This window comes from Protopterus annectens, chromosome 2.part1 (assembly GCF_019279795.1).
Source record: "Protopterus annectens isolate FY-2018-M chromosome 2.part1, PAN1.0, whole genome shotgun sequence".
NCBI classification, from domain to species: Eukaryota; Metazoa; Chordata; order Ceratodontiformes; family Protopteridae; genus Protopterus; species Protopterus annectens.
The window spans coordinates 1,225,496,595-1,225,519,165 of NC_056729.1; the positions used below are offsets into that span (position 1 = coordinate 1,225,496,595).

General features: G+C 43.5%; 1 protein-coding gene across 4 annotated transcripts in view; it reads left to right on the forward strand.

Moving 5' to 3' along the window:
- The window catches only part of UBXN2A (UBX domain protein 2A), a 905,003-nt gene that overhangs the window by 112,689 nt on the left and 769,743 nt on the right, over positions 1-22,571 (forward strand). For all 4 annotated transcript variants that reach the window (XM_044062750.1, XM_044062749.1, XM_044062752.1 and 1 more), the window contains exon 3: positions 5,850-5,988. In XM_044062750.1, the coding sequence (XP_043918685.1) occupies positions 5,850-5,988 (139 nt within the window). The remainder of the gene's footprint in view (positions 1-5,849; positions 5,989-22,571) is intronic.

Here is a 22,571-nt window from a genome sequence, read left to right on the forward strand (position 1 = left end):
CAGAAATTACTGAAAAAGTTAACAATTGTCTTTTTTGTGGTAAACAAATACCTCATAAGGATTTCCACTCTTACTGCCTCCCTTGCCTGGGCCCAGACCACGACGTCTCGGCCTGTGTAGCCTGTGCTCGCTTCAACAAGCGCACTCTCAGGCGCCGGGCGGAGTTCGCTGAAGACTTTTTCGGCGATAAATTTGCTTACAGCATGCCGTCGGATCTTCCGACATCGCAAACTCCCAAAAAGCGAAAAGACCGGGACCGACATCCTCGGCCCGCGTCTACCACCGACTCCACGCCAAAACCTAGCGCGAGTGCTCCTGTTCCCTCTGAGACGGTCTCTCCACCGCTCCGAACCGAAGACACCGCATTTCCGACGACTCAGATTCCAGACATTACTCCGATGCCAGTTATAGATTTTCCTCCGGATACCGAAACCGAGGAAATGCCCGAGACCATTGCTGTAGACAAGGTCACTCCTGCACGTGGAGCTGCCAGGCCTCCTATGGCCATGTCTATTAAGGCCTACACTAGGGCTAAGGCAGCCAGCAAAACAAAGCATATTGCTTCTAAATCCTTACCTCAGCCGACTCCGGAGACACAAATTATGTCCATGGCTGCTGATTTAATTTCCATGATTAGAGGTTCGCAGACCCATCCTGAGAGAGCATCCCAGCCTCCTCCTTATAAAAGGCCCCGGGTTGAACCCTCTGACCCTTCTCCTTCAGATGAAGACTCTGAGGGCTCTGTCCACTCTGATAGCCAGGAAGAGCTCTTCCAGACCTATGAGGACTCAGATGCAGAAGATTCCATACCTTCGGCCTCCCCTCCTGAGGATATTTCTTTTGGGGAAGTTCTGCATACCATGAGGGAACATTTCAAGTGGCAGGGCCAGGAATATTCTGATTCCAGGAAACGCCTTAGGACTTTCCTTAAGAAGCCTCAGCACAGGCCCTTAGCTATTCCTCCTGTACTTGATGTTCTGGATGATTTGTATTCTGATTCTAGTGCTACCCCTGATACTCTCCCTCCTGCACCAGCCAAGCCTGACAGGTATTGCAGGGTCCCAGAAACTCATTCCCATTTATTCAGGGCCCATAATGTTGATTTGGAAACTATTTCACAGGGGCCTAAAGGAGTTTCAGCCTCCACCTCAAAAAATCCTTTGCCCTCCAACAGGGAAGCAAGGTCTTTAGAGAGATGGGGTAAAAAGGTTTACACATCCACTACCTTATCTATGAGAGCTTTAAATTGCCTTTTTCATATGTTCCAATATCAGGATTATCTCTTAGAAGATTTACAAAAAACACTAGCTTCTCCTGATCCTTTAGACAGGAAGACTTTGCAGGAAGCTGTACATAACACTCAGCAAGTAAGCAATCACTTCCTGCAGTGTGGATATGATGCACTGGAAGCTTCATGTAGGGCAGCTATGACAGGGGCAGTGATGCATAGACATGCTTGGTTAAAAGATCAACCTCTACCAGATCATGTAAAAGCAAAACTTCTGGATGCACCTTTGGAAAAGAACAAGCTTTTTGGTGCAAATGCTAAGGATGTGCTAAAGACCATCGAAGAAAAAGCAAAATCGGTTCAAACTGTAAAGGATTTCCTCCAGGTTCAACCCCCCAGATTCAGTAGGAATTGGCCTTCAAAAAACTGGTCCTTTCCTAATCCAGAAAAGTTTCAAAGGGGTAAGAACAGACGTGGCCGAGGAAGAGGCCAATACAGAGGCCCTTACAGGGGACGTCAATGGCAGCCAGGAAACCAAAGAGGTGACGCAGGGGTTTCTCCTGCCCAACAACCACAATCTCAATGACTTTCCTCTACTACCGCCCACCAGGGAACAACTAGAAGCTCCCTTGGGCGGGAAATTATCTCTGTTTGCAGAAAACTGGCACAGACTGACAAAGGACAAATGGATTTTGGACATTATAGACCGAGGGTACAGGTTTAATTTTCATACCTTACCAAGAAAACAAGGCATGCCAAATCTACCACAACATCAAAGGGCAGAGGCTATCAAGCAAATCTCTGCTAACTCAAATGAAAGCAATAGAAAGAGTTCCACAACAAGAACAAGAACAGGGGTTTTACTCAAGACTGTTCCTTGTTCCAAGAAAAGAAACTCAATGGAGACCAATACTGGACTTGTCCGCATTAAACACCTTTCTCATAGTACCAAAGTTCAAAATGCTGACTCTACAGCAACTCCTTCCCATGCTGGGCAAGGAGTCGTGGCTGATTACTCTGGACCTCAAGGAGGCATACCTGCATGTCCCTATCAGACACAGTTGCAGAAGATACCTCAGATTTCTTGCAGGGCCAGAGCATTATCAATTCTCAGCATTGCCATTTGGCTTATCTACTGTGCCCAGAGTGTTTACAAAATGCCTGGCTTCAGTAATTGCTCATTGCAGGCTCCAGGGTATACAAATTTACCCGTACCTGGACGGCTGCCTCATACAAGCGGACGACAAATTGATGTTGACAAAAAATCTGGAATATGTCATACGATTACTTCAAGCTCTGGGATACACAGTCAACGTCCAAAAGTCAAGACTGCAGCCATCCCAGCAAATAATCTTCTTAGGAGCCAAACTAGACACAGCCTCTCAAATGGCTTACCTGACAGAAGACAAGCAAGAGAAGTTAACTCAATACTTCAAAGGTTTAGCAAAACTCACCCAGATGACTGCAAGGAGATTCCTACAGGCCCTGGGTTACATGGCATCCTGCATTCTACTGGTTCCATTAGCAAAACTACACATGAGAAAGCTTCAGTGGTACCTAAAAAGCGTTTGGTCTCAGCACAGCAACAACTTGGAGACAATCATACCGCTCATTCCAGGCTTACAAAAGGAATTCCTATGGTGGGCCTCGGTGAGCCAGGAAAACACAGGTCTGTCATTCAAAAAACCACAGATAACACAGACCATGACTACAGACGCCTCAGACCTCGGATGGGGGGCGCACATGGAAGGCAGGTGTATACAAGGACAATGGTCTCCAAAGGAAACACATCTGCATATAAATCAAAAGGAAATGCTGGCAGTAATGCATGCTATCGAGGCTTTTCAAAACCAACTCCAGCAAGGTCACTTAATGATACGGACAGACAACACCACTGTGATGTGGTACATAAACAAGCAGGGGGCACTCACTCTTACCCCCTTTGCAGACTGACAATGCAGCTTTGGGAGAAATCACTGAGTCTAAACATCCAGTTACAATCACAATTTGTTCCAGGAAAAGACAATGTGTTGGCGGACAGCCCAAGCAGGAATTTCACAGATCCACACGAATGGAGGTTGCATCCGAAGGCTTTCAGACAACTCACTTCGACATGGGGCAGGCCAGAAGTGGACCTATTTGCCTCTCACCTCAATCATCTACTACCAAAATTTTGCACAAGGACATACCATCCAAAGGCTTGGAAAATAGATGCTCTTTCATTCAACTGGAACTCCCTAGCAATCTACGCATTCCCACCTCTGCCACTGATGACCTCAGTATTGCTAAAGATCAAAGCAGAGAAGCCCAAGGGAATCATAATAGCTCCGGATTGGCCAAGACAACACTGGTACCCACTACTACGGAGCATATGTCACACCAGGAGGTGGGCCCTCCCTCAGTGGCCTCTACTTTTGACTCGGCACAATTTCGAAACACTGCGTCCAAACCTTCAGACTCTGCAGCTAACAGCCTGGGAGATCCCATAAATAAATTCAACTTATCTCTCTCCAAGGAAGTTCAGCGGATACTAACAGAGGCTCGAAGACCGTCCACCAGAAAGGTCTACTTAGCAAAGTGGAAAAGATTCAGCAATTGGAATACCAGCAAAGGGTATGATGCATCATTCCTGAACATCCCACTTATCTTGGAATATTTGGCAGATATGTTACAGAGTGGCCTCTCATATTCTTCAATAAAAATACATGCATCTGCTATTTCAGCTAGATACAACACTGATCCTCCTGTTTTTTCTCACCCCTTACTAAGACAATTCCTCAGGGGAATCAAGAACATTAAGCCACCAAGAAAGGCCCCAGTGCCAGCCTGGGACCTCAATTTTGTTTTAGAAAAACTGACTCTACCTCCTTTTGAGCCAGCAGCTTCAGTTGACTTGCAATTTCTCTCATGGAAAACAGCCTTCCTGTTGGCAATTACCTCAGCAAGAAGGGTTTCGGAACTACAGGCCCTAATGGCAATACCACCCTTTATTATCTTCCACAGAGACAGGGTTTCATTAAGGACCAACCCTACCTTTATGCCAAAGGTGGTATCTAGGGTTTCTCTAAATCAAGCCATTCATCTGCCTGCTTTTTTCCCCAATCCTGAGAATAAGGGGGGAAAGGCTTTTACATACCTTGGACATTCATAGACAACTTCGATACTACCTGGACAGAACCAAGGCCAGTAGGAAGTCTGAACAGCTTTTTGTAGCTTACGCCCCTGCAGTCCAAGGAAAAGCAATTTCAAAACAGACTATTTCTAAATGGATTGGTCATTGCATCAGATTCTGTTGTTCCTTTCATGGAAAGACTGTTCCAGCCTATGTCAGACCACAATCCACCAGAGCTACAGCCGCCTCTACAGCATTTTTAAGAGGGGTGCCTACAAAGGACATTCTAGAAGCTGCTACATGGAGCTCCGTGCATACATTCTCAAAACACTACAATATCCCCCTATATTCCAGATCCAGAGCAGGCTTTGCTTCGGCAGTCCTGCAGTGTTTTATTGCCACACCATCTCTTCCCTAGAGCATTCCTCCTCCCCCAGCTAAGCTATGGTATTCTACCCACATGTTATGACTGCAGTTGCATTCTTGAAGGACATAGTACAGTTTTGTACCTACCATAAATGTAGATGTCCGAGAGACATGCAACTGCAGTCGGGTTTTCCCTCCCTCCATACCCCTCTATGCTTAGGGTCCACTCCTATCCCCCTCACTCTTAGCTGGGGATATCTGTTATGGTGTATTTGTTTTATTGCTCATGTATTTGTTTGGAATCCTGTTTATGTCTACCAATTTGGTTACAGCCTTCCTTGGAGGGCACCTGGCATCTGGGGCAAGAAACACTGAAGAAAATGGCGTCGGCTGATGCTTATATACTCCAGCCGTTCTGACGTCTGAGAGAAATGCGACATCAGCCGACGTCGGACCCAGACTTTGGAATCCGGCCGACCGAGGGCTGCCTGAGGCAGAACAACCCACATGTTATGACTGCAGTTGCATGTCTCTCGGACATCTACATTTATGGTAGGTACAAAACTGTACTTTGTCACTTATAAGTTCTGGTTATTCATTTAATTGCAATGTGTAATATATAGTTGTACTAACTAAGCATTCTGCACTGTTAAAAAAAAAAAATGCCTTTTTTGTTTTGATTTAGGTTCAACCCCCTAAAACTGAATGTGCATTTGTCACCGTCACTAAACTGCTTCATGCTTGCAGTTCTTAACTGTAGGGAGTGGACATAACTGTTTTTGATAAAGACCTTCCTCAGTACATTGTATTTCCCTAACATGCCACTCAGTCACTTAAGTGATATCAAAGATAAAAATGTCAGTTTTGTTTTGCAGTGTTTTAGTGCATGTATGTTTACCTTTGTCTAGAAAATAATGCCGACTTTAATTGCAGGCAGGTGTGGCCCATGAGTACAGTGAAAATAAATGGCCAGTAAAGTTTTGATCTAATGAAGTTTCCTTAAGAAGCAGGAAGGGAAATGTCATTGTAGATTCTGTAGTGGTCATAGTTATTGCTTTGTATGTTAACTCATTGTCTTGCAGGCTTTCAGGAAAAAGCAGTCATTGTTTAGAGCAGATGAGTATTGTCTCTTCTCCTCTACAGATTTTTCAAGAATGATGAATCTTCTCAGATAATAAATGGCATGGATCACTTGAGTAGCAGTTTTCTTGTTGATCTGCTTTTTGAAGATGTTCAGAAGGCTGGAGCAATCTCTCCATCTCCAGTTGACAATAATAATCAGGTAGGTTTGTGGAGGTTTGACTGCTATATTTTTTTTTCATTTTAGGACTTCGGATATTAAGGAAGTCCTCTATTTACTGTCCTGGCATCATACTCAGCAGAGCAATGAAGTGTATGCATACTAGCCAAAATAAAACATGTTGTGCACTAATTTCTAAACCGATGTTTTGCTTCAGTCTTTTCTGTGTAACACCACTAAAGAAGAATCTCGTGTGCGTGTCTGTGTATAGTAGCTTACAAATGAGCAGATGTCCTTCAAGAATGCAACTGCAGTCATAACATATGGGTTGTCCTGCCTCAGGCAGCCCTTGGTAGGCCGGATTCCAAAGTCTGGGTCCGGCGTCGGCTGGTGTCGCCTCCTCTCCGACGTCAGAACGGCTGGAATATAAAGGCATCGGCCGAAGCCATCTTCTTTAGTCTTTCTTGCCGCACGGTGCCCGAAGCAGAAGCAGTTCGCAAGTGCCGGTCGGTCAGCTCCTGTCTTTTCAGTACCGAAGTCATCTAAAAGCTAAGTACCCCGTTGGGGAACATTTTTTCTTGCCTCAGCCGATGTCAGAACAAATTGAGAAAGTTAATAATTGTTTGTCTTGTGGTAAACAAATACCTCATAAGGACTTCCATTCTTATTGCCTCCCTTGCCTGGGCCCAGACCACGATGTCTCGGCCTGTGCTCGCTTTAATAAGCGCACTCTCAGGCGCCAGGCAGAATTTGCCAAAGACTTTTTCGGCAAATCTTTCGCTTATATCATGCCGTCGGAACAACCGACAACTCAATCTACCAAAAAACGTAAGGACCGGGACCGACATCCTCTGCCTGCGTCCTCCACCGATACTCCTCCTAAATCCTCTGCGAGTGCTTCGGTCCCTTCGGAAGCGGTAGTTCAACCGCTCCAGGCCGACGACACAGCGTTATCACGTCCTTCGGTCTCAGAGTCTACACCGGTGCCGGTTGTTGATTTTCCTCCAGATACCGAAGTTCTGGATCTACCCGACACCATTCCTGTGGACAAGGTTACTCCTGCACGTGGGGCAGCTAGGCCTCCTGTATCCATGTCCATCAAGGCCTTTGCACGTGCTAAGGCGCCAGCCAGGCCAAGGCCCATCCTAAACCTACTGCCCAGGCCCCTTCTGATAAACAGATCATGTCTCTTGCCGCAGATCTTATTTCTCTTATCAGGGGTCTCAGCCTCATCCAGACAGAGGTTCTAAGCCGCCTGCAGAGAAAAGTCCCAGAACTGAGCAGGCCGACAACCTCTCTTCAGATGAAGCCTCTGGGGATTCTGAGCATTCAGATACCCAAGAAGAATCCTTCCAGGCCTATGAGGACTCTGATGCTGAGGAATGAATTCCCTCTGCCTCTCCTCCAGAGGATTTTTCATTCGGTGAAGTCCTACACTCTATGAGGGAGCATTTTAAATGGCAGGGTCAGGAATTCACTGATTCCAGGAAAAGGCTACGTACCTTCCTTAAGCTACCCCAGCACAGACCTTTAGCTATCCCTCCAGTTATGGATGTCCTGGATGATGTTTTCTCCGACTCCAGTGCTAACCCTGATTCTCTCCCTCCTGCTCCTGTCAAGCCAGACAGATATTATAGGGTCTCTGACACCCACAAACATCTCTTTAAGGCCCATTCTGTGGATCTACAAACTATTTCACAGGGCCCCAAGTGAGTGGCTACTTCCGCAGCCAAGAATCCACTGCCAGCGGATAGGGAAGCTAGGTCCCTGGAGAGATGGGGTAAAAAAGTTTATACCTCTACCACCCTGGCCATGAGGTCACTTAACTGCCTTTTTCATATGTTTCAGTACCAGGATTTTTTACTGGATGATTTACAGAAAAAGCTAGCCTCTCCTGAGCCTATTGATAGAAAGGCATTGCAGGATCTAGTACATAACACTCAGCAGGTTAGCAGTCATTTTCTTCAGTGTAGTTATGATGCATTGGAGGCTTCATGTAGGGCAGCTATGACTGGGGCTGTTATACGTAGACATGCTTGGTTAAAAGAACAGCCACTGCCAGACCATGTCAAAGTAAAGTTACTTGATGCACCTCTGGAAAAACAGAAGCTTTTTGGTGCTAATGCACAAGATGTGTTGAAGTCCATTGAGGAAAAAGCTAAATCAGTACAGACAGTCAAAGATTTCCTCCAGGTTCAGCTACCCAGATTCAGCAGGAATTGGCCTTCAAAGAATTGGTCCTTTCCAGACACTGACAAGTTTCAAAGGGGAAAAACAGGCGTGCCCGAGGTAGAGGGCAATAGCGAGGCTCCTACAGGGGCCGCCAATGGCAACCACCAAATCAAAGAAGTGGCGCAGGCAGTCCAGCTGCACCACAAGGACAACCACAATGACTTGACTTTCATACCGTCTACAAAGGCTCAAAGAGCAGCACCTTTGGGCGGAAAATTATCCTTATTCTCAAAAAACTGGCATATCTTAACCAAGGACAACTGGATTCTGGATTTAATAGACAAAGGTTACAGATTCCACTTCCATACTTTACCAATAAGACAAGGCATGCTAAACCTGCCACTTCATCAAAGGGCAGAGGCACTCATTCAAGTTTCAAAGCTGTTAAATATAAAAGCAATAGAAAAGGTCCCTCCACAGGAACAAGGCCAGGGATTTTATTCAAGACTGTTCCTTGTTCCAAGAAAGGAAAACAAATGGAGGCCTATACTGGACTTGTCTACTCTAAATACTTATCTCATTGTGCCAAAGTTCAAAATGCTGACGTTGCAGCTACTCCTTCCCATGCTGGGCAAGGGGTCTTGGCTGGTCACTCTGGACCTCAAGGAGGCATACCTGCATGTCCCATTCAGACAAAGCTGCAGAATATACCTCAGATTTCTTGCAGGGACAGAGCATTATCAGTTCTCAGCATTGCCGTTTGGCTTATCTACTGCACCCAGAGTGTTCACGAAATGCCTGGCATCAGTAGTGGCACACTGCAGACTCCAGGGGATTCAAATATACCCCTACCTGGACGACTGCCTCATACAAGCAGACAACAAACAAACCTTGATAGCAAACTTGGACTATGTCATTCAATTACTACAGGCCTTGGAATACACAGTCAACATTCAGAAATCAAGACTTCTGCCATCCCAACAAATTATTTTCCTAGGAGCCAAACTGAACACAAAAACACAAATGGCTTATCTCACAGAGGAAAAATAACAGCAGTTACCAGAGTACTTCAGAGGCCTAGCAAAGCTCTCCCGGCTGACTGCAAGGAAAATCCTGCAGGCCCTGGGGTTCATGGCATCTTGCATTCTTCTGATACCTTTGGCAAGACTTCATATGAGAAAACTGCAATGGTACTTAAAAAGCTTATGGTCCCAACACAGCCAAAGCCTAGAGGACGTAATCCCACTCATTCCATGTCTGCAAAGAGAATTTTTGTGGTGGGCTCAAGCAAGTCAGTTAAACAAAGGCATGTCTTTCAACAAACCTCAAGCAGGTCAAATGATTACAACAGACTCCTCAGACCATGGATGGGGGGCGCACATGGAGGGCAGATGCATTCAAGGTCAGTGGTCACCAAGGGAAAGGCATCTACACATAAACCAAAAAGAGATGTTGGCAGTGATGCATGCAGTCGAGACTTTCGAAAAATCACTTCAACAAGGACATTTGCTAATAAGGACAGACAACACCACTGTTATGTGGTATATAAACAAGCAGGGAGACACTCATTCTTATCCCCTCTGCAGACTATCAATGATTCTCTGGGAAAAATCCCTAAGTCTGAAGATACATTTGCAATCCCAGTTTGTGCCAGGCAAGGACAATGTACTGGCGGACAAGCTGAGCAGAAATTTCTTGGATCCACACGAATGGATGCTGCATCCTCACATTTTTTCACAAATAACAAGGACACGGGGAAGACCGGACATAGATCTCTTTGCTTCTCACATGAATCATCACCTGGAAAAGTTCTGTACAAGGACCCACCATCCTCTAGCCTGGAAAACGGATGCCCTCTCCTTCAGCTGGAATTCCCTAACAATTTATGCATTCCCTCCTCTACCACTGCTGACCAAGGTGATACTGAAGATCAAAGCAGAGCAACCAACAGGCATTTTGATAGCTCCAGACGGGCCAAGGCAGCACTGGTACCCATTGCTGTTGAGCATAACTCGGCCCAAACCGTGGCCTCTGCCCCTAAGGCCTCTACTTCTAACACAACACAATTACAGGACTGTTCATCAAAACCTGAAAACATTGCATCTGACAGCCTGGAGGTTACCATAACTCCTTCCGATATCTCTCTTTCCAAAAAAGTTCAAGAAATCTTACTGGAAGCACGCAGACCTTCCACCAGAAAAACCTATTCAGCCAAGTGGAAGAGATTCATCATCTGGAATGCTAACAGGGGTCAGGATACAACAGTATTGAGTATACCTCAGATATTGGAATACTTGGCAGAAATGTTTCATACGGGTCTCTCATATTCTTCCATAAAGATTCATGCCTCAGCAATCTCAGCAAAATACATTTGTGATCCACCTGTGTTTTCACATCCTTTGCTAAGACAGTTCCTAAGAGGGATAAAGAATATCAAACCTCCCAGGAAACCGCCAGTACCTGCATGGGACCTCAATTTAGTCTTGGAAAAATTAACTCTTCCTCCCTTTGAACCAGCAGTAACTTCAGAAATGCAATTTCTCTCGTGGAAAACGGTTTTCCTGTTGGCAATCACATCAGCAAGAAGAGTCTCGGAGATACAGGCACTCACGGCAGTACCTCCTTTTCTCATTTTTCATCAGGACAGAGTCTCTCTAAGAACCAATCCTTCATTCATGCCAAAAGTAATTTCCAGGGTGTCTCTAAATCAAGCCATTCACCTGCCTACTTTCTTCCCCAATCCTCAAAACAGGGGGGAAGCACTGCTGCATACTTTGGACATACACAGGCAACTACGCTACTACTTGGACAGAACTAAGGCCACCAGAAAGTCTGACCAACTGCTTGTAGCCTATGCTGCTGGAGTACAAGGAAAAGCAATCTCCAAGCAAACAATTTCCAAATGGATTGGACACTGCATCAGATTCTGCTATTCTTTTCATGGAAAAGGTGTGACAGCCAATATTAGGCCACACTCCACCAGAGCTATAGCCACATCCACAGCTTTCCTAAGAGGAGTGGCTACAAAGGACATTCTAGAGGCTGCTACATGGAGCTCCATGCATACATTTACCAAGCACTACAACCTGCCTTTATACTCCAGATCCCGAGCAGGCTTTGCTTCGGCAGTCCTGCAGGGCATTTTAGCTACACCATCACTTTCTTGGTTCCAACCACCCCCAGCTTGGTTATGGTATTCAACCCATATGTTATGACTGCAGTTGCATTCTTGAAGGACATAGTACAGTTTTGTACCTACCATAAATGTAGATGTCCGATAGATATGCAACTGCAGTCATTTTCCCACCCTCCTACCCCTCTGCAACCTTCTTTATGGGTCCACTACCCCTATTCCTATTAGCTGGGGGTATCTCCTATGGTGTATCTGTTTATTACTGTTGTGCATGTCTGGAATTGTTTATCCATTCACCAAATTTAGCCTTCCTAGGAGGGCACCTGGCATCTGGGGCAAGAAACACTGAAGAAGATGGCGTCGGCCGATGCCTTTATACTCCAGCCGTTCTGACGTCTGAGAGGAGGCGACACCAGCCGACGCCGGACCCAGACTTTGGAATCCGGCCGACTGAGGGCTGCCTGAGGCAGGACAACCCATATGTTATGACTGCAGTTTCATATCTATCGGACATCTTCATTTATGGTAGGTACAAAACTGAACTTTCTCTATGTAGTGCTATAGAGATGCTTTGTTCTTGGCTGTATAGTGTGTGACAGATTTCTGATCTGACTTTGAGACTGCAGCTGCAACTGACACTCTGATGTGTCCCTTTTTTTGTTCTCCCAACAGTCTGAGGCCATCTTTTGCTACCTTCATAAACTGCTTGACTTTAAGGGTCCTAGCTCTTAAATAGCTACCTAACTTGAGGCTCCCAGCTCTTCCTTATTTCCCCCTTACTCATTTAGAACAAAACTGTGACCCCAGTTCCTTCATGTTCCACAGCTTTATTATTTGTCTTGTTTTTCCTTATTAAGTTGCTTCCTTCTACTTATAAATTCACACACATTTATGTGGCTGTATCTTATCCGATTCTGACAACTGTTAAAAACTTTCTATATTAAATTGTTTACTGATCATAAATGTAGGTTTATCAGCCATACTTTTTACTTACTTTAGTCTTAGTAGTCAGCTGATCACTGACTATATCATTCAGATTTGTAGCTTGTTTGGATATATTCATTCTAACTTGGAGCATTAAATGTATTAGCTATACTAGATCTGTCTTTGTTTTTACATCCGTGTACAGCTATACACACACACACACACACACACACACACACACACACACACATTATAACCTTTTCGTTTCCTACACATTTCTGTCTTAAAGCTTCACTCCATGATGGTGCCCCTCCTCAGTGTAATTCTGCGCATGCAAACGGGCTGTGCCATATTTGCATACTTTACAATAATTGCTGCACCTCTTCCTTGCCAAATTTCTCACTTTCCCAGCCAGGTACAAGCTAACAGAGTGATAATAGCAGACTGATATGCAATAACAGACTTATGATGTTTTTTTTTTTTTTAGATAGAATTCTTGTATCAAATGGAATTTTTTAAAAAAAATATGTGGTCAAATATTGCCATTATATCGATGATTTAATTTTTATTTGCCAAGGGGGTAAGAAAGAAGTTAATAATTTTATGCATGATTTACAGGAGAATGAGTTTCATTTAAAATTTGATGGTTTTCAGTTGGGTAATAAAGTGGATCAGTTTAGAAGGAGCAAGGATGGTAAAATCGTTACTAAAGTATTTTGCAAATTTGAAGAGGGTTTACATTTTCTAGATGGACATAGTTTCCATCCCCCACATTTATTAAAATCTTTACCATATGGTGAATTTTATAAGAGTAAAAAGATTATGTAATAATACAAGTGAAATTGATGAAGAACTTGAAAAGACATCACATTAAAAGGGGATATGACGCTGAGGAGGTGCTATTTTCCCTAAAGGTTAGAAAAAGTGGTATGTGTAGGATTGATAAAAATTATAATAAATGCTATGATGAAAATCAAAAACTAAGACACTTAAGAAAAGTTTATATGGTAATGACTTATGATTTATTGTCAGAAGAGGTGAGGCAGATGATTCCATTTTATTGGACTTCTTTTTTTAAATATAAAGATATAATGGATATTTTTGAAAGAAATGTTAATTTTTCATTTAAGAGGTAAAAGTTTAAAAGATATGCTGGTTCATGCAAGATTTCTTACCCCAAAGGTTAGTTTAAATATTAATGTGAATTTAATGGGAACCTACCCATGTGGAAGGTGTATTTCATGCCAATATAGAAGTAAAACACTTCAGAATATAAATGGCAGAAGTTTTAGACCTATAGGAAAATTTTCATGTAATACAGAAAGAATTATATATGCATTAAGATGTCCATGTGGATTATTTTATGTGGGGGAAAGTAAACGTGCCTTCAAGACAAGGTTGCAAGAACATGTCAGGGACATTAAAAATGAAAGAGTGGAAAGTCCGCTTGCAATGCATTTTAAAAGCCATCATAATAGTAATCCAAATGGTATATTGGCTACTGTTTTAGAACATGTTGTTACTGTTGAAAGGGATGATAAGGTAAAAATGAAGCTTTTATATAAAGAAACAATTTTTATATTGAAGTATGGTACTATGGCCCCTGGTGCTATTAATGTAGAATGCAATTGGAAAGTCTTTTTATAATTAATAGAATGATTAGTTAATTGAATATTTAATTGTTTAATTGATGTTTTTGTGGTATAAATATGTGCTATGTTGCTTTTGATAGTATTCTCCTTGGAAGGCGTAAGCCGAAGTGCTAGAGATTATCCAATAAATTTGTGATGGATCCTGTTTTCTGTCGTTATATTTGATAATAGCAGACTGCCTTCACTTCCTTGTCATTTGATAAAAATATTAAAAACTCGTAAGTTTAGAAATTATAAATAACAGTAATACAGTACAAGGCTTCCGATGTTAATTCGTCTCTAAAAAAAATACTGAAAAAATAAATGCGCTCAGACTTGGGTCACTGCATTAACTCTGGTTCTATGAAGTCCCTTTCATCCATCAACTGGACTTAATCATATCAACTTTTTAATCTCAACTGCAGACATGATAAGCATAGTCTTTTGTTGAGACCTCTTTTATTGTGAGACATTTTAATGTATGTTCCAGTTTCCTTCCTTCAGCATTCTGCCTATCTTCCTCCAGATGTTCTTCGTGTTTCACTGTTGCAGTCATTACTCTTGGGTTATCCTGCTGGCAGGCTACCCGCAGTCGGCCAGAATTCCAAAGTCTAGGTCCGGCGTCGGTTGCTGTCGCCTCTTCCCTGATGTCAGTGCGCCAGGGGTATTAAAGATGCAGCCGACACCATTTTCTTCAGTCTTTCTTGCCGCACGGTGACTGAAGCAAAAGCAGTTCGCAAGTGCCGGTCGGCCGACTCCTGAGATATTCAAATACGAATTTCAGAACCGAAGTCTTCTTTAAAGCCAAGTACCCCGTTGGGAAAACTTTTTTCTTGCTCCAGACCGATGTCAGAAAAAGTTAACAATTGTATTTCTTGTGGGAAGCAAATATCTCATAAGGATTTTCACTCTTACTATATTCCTTGCCTAGGCCCTGATCATAACGTTGCTAGCTGTCAGTGTTGTGCTAGATTTAACCAACGCACTGTCAAGCATCAGGTCGATTTTGCATTCCATTACTTTGGCCCAAGATTTAGCTATATAATGCCGTCGGATCAGCCGAAAACCGGAGTTTACAAAAAACGCAAGGCCAAGGAAAAAGATAGGCATCCAAGGTCCAAAACCGACGACGAAGCCTCTTCTAGGCCAGTCGCCGGTTCTCGGTGAGGTGCTTTCACAGCCCCTGGCGCCCTCTACCTCAGAGCCACAGGCCGCTTCCGACTCCCACGTGGAGCCGACTAGGCCTCTGGGTACTCAAGGTATTGGACACTCGGAAATCATTCCTTCAGATGGGTCCGGAGCCGCTGAGCAGGCATCGGCTTCTGAGGGTGTCTTTAGACCTACACAACTATATATTAAGCCATCTTCAGCCTCCAAGACAAAGACCAAAGCAGCACTAAAGACAAAGAAACAAGTACAGCATTCTCCTACTCGGACTTCCATGCCTAAAAAAACAGATGCTCAAAATGGCCGAAGACCTAATTACTTTGATCAGGGGCTCCCATCCCCCTCCTGATAAGAGGCCTAGGCAAGAGACAGAGTAGGAGTCTTCTGATCAAGTTTCTATTTCCTCTGATTCCTCTTCTGAACAGGATTACTCCATGCTTCCCTATGAGGATTCTGATGCTGAAGAATCCATTCCTTCAGCCTCTCCTCTTGAGGATTATTCTTTTGGGGAAACCCTGCATACCATGAGGGAACATTTCCATTGGGAGAGCCAAGATTATTCTGAATCCAAGAAAAGGCTCAGAGACTTTCTGCTATTTCCTCAGCACAGACCCCTTGCTATTCCACCTGTTATAGACATTGTATGTATTTTCAGAGTCCGGCCTGTCCCCAGACTCTTTACCCCCTGCACCTGCTAAGCCAGACAGATACTACAGGGTCCCGGATTTTCTTAAATTCCTTTATAAAAACCCTGCTGCTCACCCAGAAACTATATCTCGGGGTCCCAAGGGGGTTAAAGCTTCCACTGCAAAAAACCCTGTCTCCCCTGATAGGGATTCCAGGTCAATAGACAGATGGGGGGGGGGAGTCTACACTTCTGCAACCCTGGCCATAAGGGCTTTAATTTGTCAGTTTCATATGCTTAAATATCAGCAATATTTAATGTCACTGCTTAAACAGAAAATGTTGACAAATACTGAATGTTCAGAGAACAAGGAATTGCAGGATTTATTGCATGCAGCTGAACAAGTCGGAAAGCATACTTTGCAATGTGGTTATGATTCACTGGAAACCTCTTGCAGGGCCGCTGTTACAGATTCTGTTATTAGAAGGCATGCTTGGTTAAAGGAACAATATCTGCCTGATCATGTTAAAGCAAAATTATTAGATGCACCATTACAGCATGATACTTTGTTTGGTATTAAAGCAGAAGAGGTGTTGAAAAAGATGGAGGATAAAGCAAAATCCATGCAGACAGTCAAGGATTTCTTACAGGTACAGCCACCCAGATTTAGCAGAAACTGGCCTTCTAAAAATTGGTCCTTTCCAGCTTCAGACAGACGACAAAGAGGCAGATACAGGTGTCTCAGAGGCACATCTCAGCCCCAAGGCTCATGCAGGCCTAAACAATGGGGGTGCTCCTACCTCCAAAAGCGGAGAAGACCAATCACAACCTTTCAGGAAACAGTCCCAATGACTTTCCTTTACCAGATCCATGCACTTTTCTTTTGGCAGCCCCCTTAGGGGGAAAAATAGCACTTTTTTTCATCAAATTGGCAAAGGATTACCCAAGACAAATGGGTCCTGAACATAGTGTCCCAAGGCTACAGGTTTCATTTTCACACTCTACCAAGGTCAAAAGGAATGCCAGACCTGCCGCACAATCAATGGGCAGAGGCAAAAAAACAAATTACAGCCCTCATGGATATGAGGGCCATTCGGCATGTACCACAACAAGAGCAGGGGCAAGGATTTCACTCCAGACTTTTCCTAGTGCCCAGAAAAGATAAAACCTGGAGACCAATACTGGACCTGTCTATACTAAATACATTTCTGGAAGTTCCAAAATTCAAGATGTTGACTCTACAGCAGCTACTGCCCATGCTGGGCAACAAAGCTTGGCTCGTAACTTTAGACCTAAAAAAGGCATACCTGCATGTCCCAATCAGACAATCTTGCAGAAGATACCTCAGATTCATAGCTGGTTCAATGCATTACCAATTACCTGCACTGCCCTTTGGCTTATCTACATCGCCCAGGGTCTTCACAAAATGCCTGGCACCAGTACTTGCGTTTTGCCGACAAAAAAGAATTCAAATATACCCATACTTGGACGACTGCCTAATTCAAGCAGAGAACAAAGACATTCTAAACGAAAAGAAATCAAAACTAGTGCCCTCTCAAGAGATAATATTCCTGGGTGCAAGCCTAAATACAACTGCCCAGATGGCTTATCTCATGCCAGACAAACAAAAGCAACTGACTACTTACTTCAAGAGTTTGGCAACAAAAACCCACTTATCTGCAAGGAAAATCCTGCAGGCCTTGGGTTTCATGGCATCCTGCATTCTACTAATTCCATATGCCAGACTGCATATGAGGAAACTACAGTGGTATCTAAAAAGTGTTTGGACTCAACATTGCCACAGCCTGGAGACAGTAATTGTACTCATTCCCTGCCTGCAACAGGAGTTTCGATCGTGGGCAGAAGCCTGTCACCACAACAAGGGTCTGGCATTCAGTTTACCCCCAGCCAGACAAACACTGACCACGGATGCATCAGATTATGCCTGGAGGGCCCATATAGCAGGAAAATGTATTCAGGGCACATGGCCTGCAAAACAGATGCATCTTCACATCAATCAAGAAGAAATGCTAGCTGTTCAAAATGCCCTGACAGCTTTCAAGGACCTACTTCATCCAGGACAGTTATTGATAGACAACTACGGTCATGTGGTACATAAACAAACAGGGAGGTACACATTCCTACCCCCTCTGCAGACAAGCAATGACCTTATGGGACACAGCATTGGCTTTTCAAGTTCACCTGCAAGCACAATTTCTGCCAGGAAAAACAAATACTCTGGCAGACGAACTAAGCAGAAATCTCATGGATCCCCACAAATGAAAACTGGATCCACAAGTCTTCAGCATGATAATAAGAAAATGGGGATGCCCAGACATCTATTCGCCTCCCCTCACAACTGCCAATTGCAGAGAGTTTGCACAAGGATTTACCACAAGCAAGCATGGAAAGTGGACGCCCTATCCTTCAGCTGGAAAAATCCAACAGTATATGCCTTTCCCCCACTGCCTCTCCTTCCCAGGGTACTCCTAAAGGTCAGACAAGAGAAGCCAAAAATGATACTGATTGCATCAGACTGGCCACGCCAGCACTGGTACCCAATCCTGAAGAGCTTGTCTCAAGGTCCAGTATGGATACTGCCTCAAACTACTCACTTGCTGACCCAACAAAACAGTCAGATCCTGCATAGCCAACTCAGGACCTTAAATCTGGCATCATGGCGGATAGTGTAGCCATTCTGAACATTCCTCTTTCAAAAGCTGTTATGGATGTTATCTTGGAGGCCAGGAGGCCCAGTACCAGAAAATCTTATGCAGAAAAATGGAAGAGATTCTTTGCTTGGAACTAGGAACAAGGCATAGACACGTGTGTACCAAATATCCCTCAGATTTTACAATACCTAACTGAGATGCTAAACAAAGGCCTTTCTTTCTCATCTATTAAGATTCATGCCTCTGCCATTTCAGCCCATTGCAATACGGAACCACATATCCTTTCTCATCCTTTAATAAGGCAGTACCTCAGAGGGGCCAAAAATGTTAGGCCTCCAAGGAGAGCACCTATTCCAGCCTGGGACCTCAATTATGTTTTGGAAAAATTCACACTGCCTCCTTTCAAGCCGGCCTCAACAGCAGATATAAAATTCTTATCCTGGAAAACAGCTCTGATCCTAACAATAATCTCTGCAAGGCGAGTCTCAGAGTTACAAGCACTCATGGCTGTGGAACTTTTCATCTAGACAGGGTTTCTCTGAGGACAAACCCAACATTTTATGCCTAAGGTGGTGTCCAGTGTGGCCCTCAACCAAACCATTCACTTACCAACCTTTTATCCAAATCCACAAAACAAGGGTGAGAAAATTCTGCATTCTTTGGACATACACAGGCAGTTATGGTTCTACTTGGACAGAACTAAAGCTTTCAGAAAGACTGAGCAACTTTTAGCCTTTCCTTGTGAACCTGCAGCATATGACACTATCTCAAAACAGACTGTTTCTAAATGGATAGGCCACTGCATCCGTTTCTGCTATTTTCAACATGGCAAATCAGTGCCTAAGGACATTAGGCCTCATTCTACCAGAGCAGCAGCCTTCCTCAGAGGAGTACCAACCAAAGATATCTTAGAGGCTGCAACTTGGAGTTCAGTGCACACCTTCACAAAGCGCTACCACTTACCTCTTTACTCTAAGTCCAGAGCAGGCTTTGCCACTGCAGTTCTGCAGGGCCTCATAGCCTCTCCTAATCCTATTTAGCCCAGCCACCCTACCTCAGCTTTGGAATTCAACCCAAGAGTAATGACTGCAGCAGTGAAACATGATAAACATAAGTACAGTTGTGTACCTACCATAAATGTAGATGTTCGAGTGTATTCACTGTTGCAGTCCAGGTTACCCACCCACTATCCCCCTTCTCTTTGCTGGGACTTATCTACACTTCACTATCCTATACTACCTTTTTGGTGTATTTGCTTGTAGATGAAAGACATGTTATTTCTGTGCATGTATTTGTATTGGCATATTCTTTCAGCCTTCCAATTTAGGGGCACCTAACATCTGGGGCAAGAAAAACTGAAGAAAATGGCGTCGGCTGCATCTTTAATACCCCTGGCGCACTGACGTCAGGGAAGAGGCGACAGCAACCGACGCCGGACCTAGACTTTGGAATTCTGGCCGACTGTGGGTAGCCTGCCAGCAGGATAACCCAAGAGTAATGACTGCAACAGTGAATACACACTAACATCTACATTTATGGTAGGTACACAACTGTACTTTTTCTGTACTAGCATTCTGCTTTGCTTCTTAATTGTAAGTAATATGCTTGCAGGTTCCATCAAATCTATATCCTTTACCTTTTTTCTGAACTCTCTTAGAACCCGTAAATATCAAGTGAGTTTCTTAGCAGCCATAGTTCCTACCCATCCATTCTATATTTTTAACATAGGAATTGGATCTTCTACATATAACATTATACAGTCACCTTACTCCTTTAGTGCAATGTAGTTCTTTTAACAGTTAAGCTGCCAAGCTGCCTGATCAGGTCACTCATGCAAAAAAAAAAAAAAAAAAAAAAAAAAAACAATGGACATATGGACATCCTTGTTTTATGCCTCTCTTAACCTTTTCCTTGCTTCCACTGTTTGTTTATAATCTAGAACATACACATACACACGATCGATAAAGATATATGTGTATATATCTGTATATATTTGTATATGTACGTGTGTGTACATGCGTGTATCTTTATTTATACCAAGTAAGCCCACTGAAGAAAAGTGTCCTTTTCAGGACAAACAGAAGGTACTTCTAGTTAAGTGAATTGCTCAGAGTTGCATAGTTTTCAAGTGGAAATTGAGGGCATGAAGTCTAGGCCTAGAGGATGAAGCTCATTAATAGCTCATAGTCTTAGCCCTCTGAGCTGAAGTACTGTATCCTTTAATCATGAAACCTGCCGCAAGTCTACTGCACATGCACAAAACCGACCTATAAGCTTTTCCCATAATCTGTTCTTAATCATTGAAAGCACACATAAGTGATCCATGCTGAATAATGATGGTATTTAAAAATGCTAGTAAACCTGCCCCATCTTCATGTATACTGTGATGATGTGAGGTAGTGCCAGCTATGCCAGTGAGGCAGCACATGTGTAACATATGCCAGCTTAACTAGCTGGAGTTTTGTAAAGTATTTTATGTAATTTTTATATCAGACTGATTTGTACAGATTTTTCTGTTAAAAAATGTATTTGTAAAGTTGCTTGTGTTTAAAAATTTATCAACAGTGGGTCCTGCTGGACCGAAAAGAAATGTACATTTATATCCGGTTGTACTGTTGTAACTGAGGAAATATATATATGTTAACAGAGTATACTGGAAGGGGAGGGGTTCAGCTCAGCTTACCTTAAGAAAAATAGCCAGAATTTAAATGTCTTGGTTTAGGCCATAAGGACTGGTGCAGCGGTTAGCATTGCCGCCTCACAGCAAGAGGTTCTCCGGTTCGATTCTTGGCTTGGGTGCCTTCTGTGCGGAGTCTGCATGTCCTCCCTGTGGTCGCGTGGGTTTCCTCTGGCTGCTCCGGTTTCCTCCCACATCCCAAAGACATACATTAGGTGAATTGGACACTCTAAATTGGCCCTAGGTGTGTGTGTGCCTTCTGTGGAAGGTTGGGTGCTGGGCTGGCAACTCGACACTGTAAAACGTCACTGCCAATCATGAGCGGACAGATGATTGGCTGTGGTGACCCCTAACCAGGAAAAGCGGAAAGAAGAAGAAGAAGGTTTAGGCCATAAGGATTTTATCTTACAGGCCTGAATTCAGCCAGAGATGTAATGTCTGTGAAAGGCCTGGGCTCTTTTTGTACTTTGTGATGAACTGATTGCTACCTTGGGGTGCCAGAGAATGGCTGGTTAGTCTCTGCAGAAAGATGAAAGTATTGGAAGTGTTTTACAGTCTCCAAGTGCCGTATCAAAGCTCTAGGTGTGTATTGTAGCACATGTGTGTGCTAGATCCTGGTTCAGCTTCTAGTCAGGGGGCTAGTGTGGGAACCCCAGACTCAGGTGACCAGATGTGATGGCATTCTATAGCCAGCACAAAAAATATTGTAGATGTTAGTGAGAGATTGTGATAGTGATATTCAGCACTCTGTTATTGGAACTGACAGAAGATACTCATCCACTTTATCTTGCCTTGCTCTGCCCAATAAGCATGGAACAGTAATTCTTCAGTAAGTTAGGAAAATATAGTGAGATTAGTTAAATATTGTTTTTCCTGTATCTGTTTGAATTTTTCCAGCTGTGTTGTTTTTATATATCCTGTGAATTGAAACTCTGATGTTTATTGTAAATAGATATGGTATTGTAAATGGATAATCAGCATTTTCACATTTTCTGTTTTATTATTTATTGGTAAATATATGTGTACCTTTCATTGTCGCTGGTCAATTAGAAATTAATTGTTTAACTTTTGAGAGCAATTTCATTTATTTGTTGGCACTGTGGGCTTCATGCTCCTGAATGTCTTGCTGCTTGGTTAAGACTATCATTTATGTAGTATTAATTTTACTAAGAGTAGTTGGGTACCCTGGTAAGAGCCTTAAAATAGCTGGCTGGTGGCAGTAAATATACCTTATAGTCTGGCTAGAGGTGGTATATTGGTTAAATGTATGCCAGCCTTTCTTGTGTGTGTGTGTGTGTGTGTGTGTGTGTGTGTGTTAAATCAAATCTCCAAATGTGTGTGTGTCAGCTACTTGGAGCAGCGACATAAAGCACTGCAGAAAGAAAGGTGAAGTCTTATTTGGGGCCTGGAGAGGAAAACCCAGCTCCAGGTCTGGAGTGTGCTCCTTGTGTGCTCTTAAGGGAAATTGTGCTTGGTGCAGAGAGCTGCATCTGAAAATACTGTGTGTATCCATTTTTGTTCTAAGTGAACATTCTCTACCAGTGTCAGTGGTGAGGCTTGAGGCTCCCTGATTACTGGCCCAGAGGAGGGATGTCGCATGTAAATTTTCCCGAAATTCCTTAAT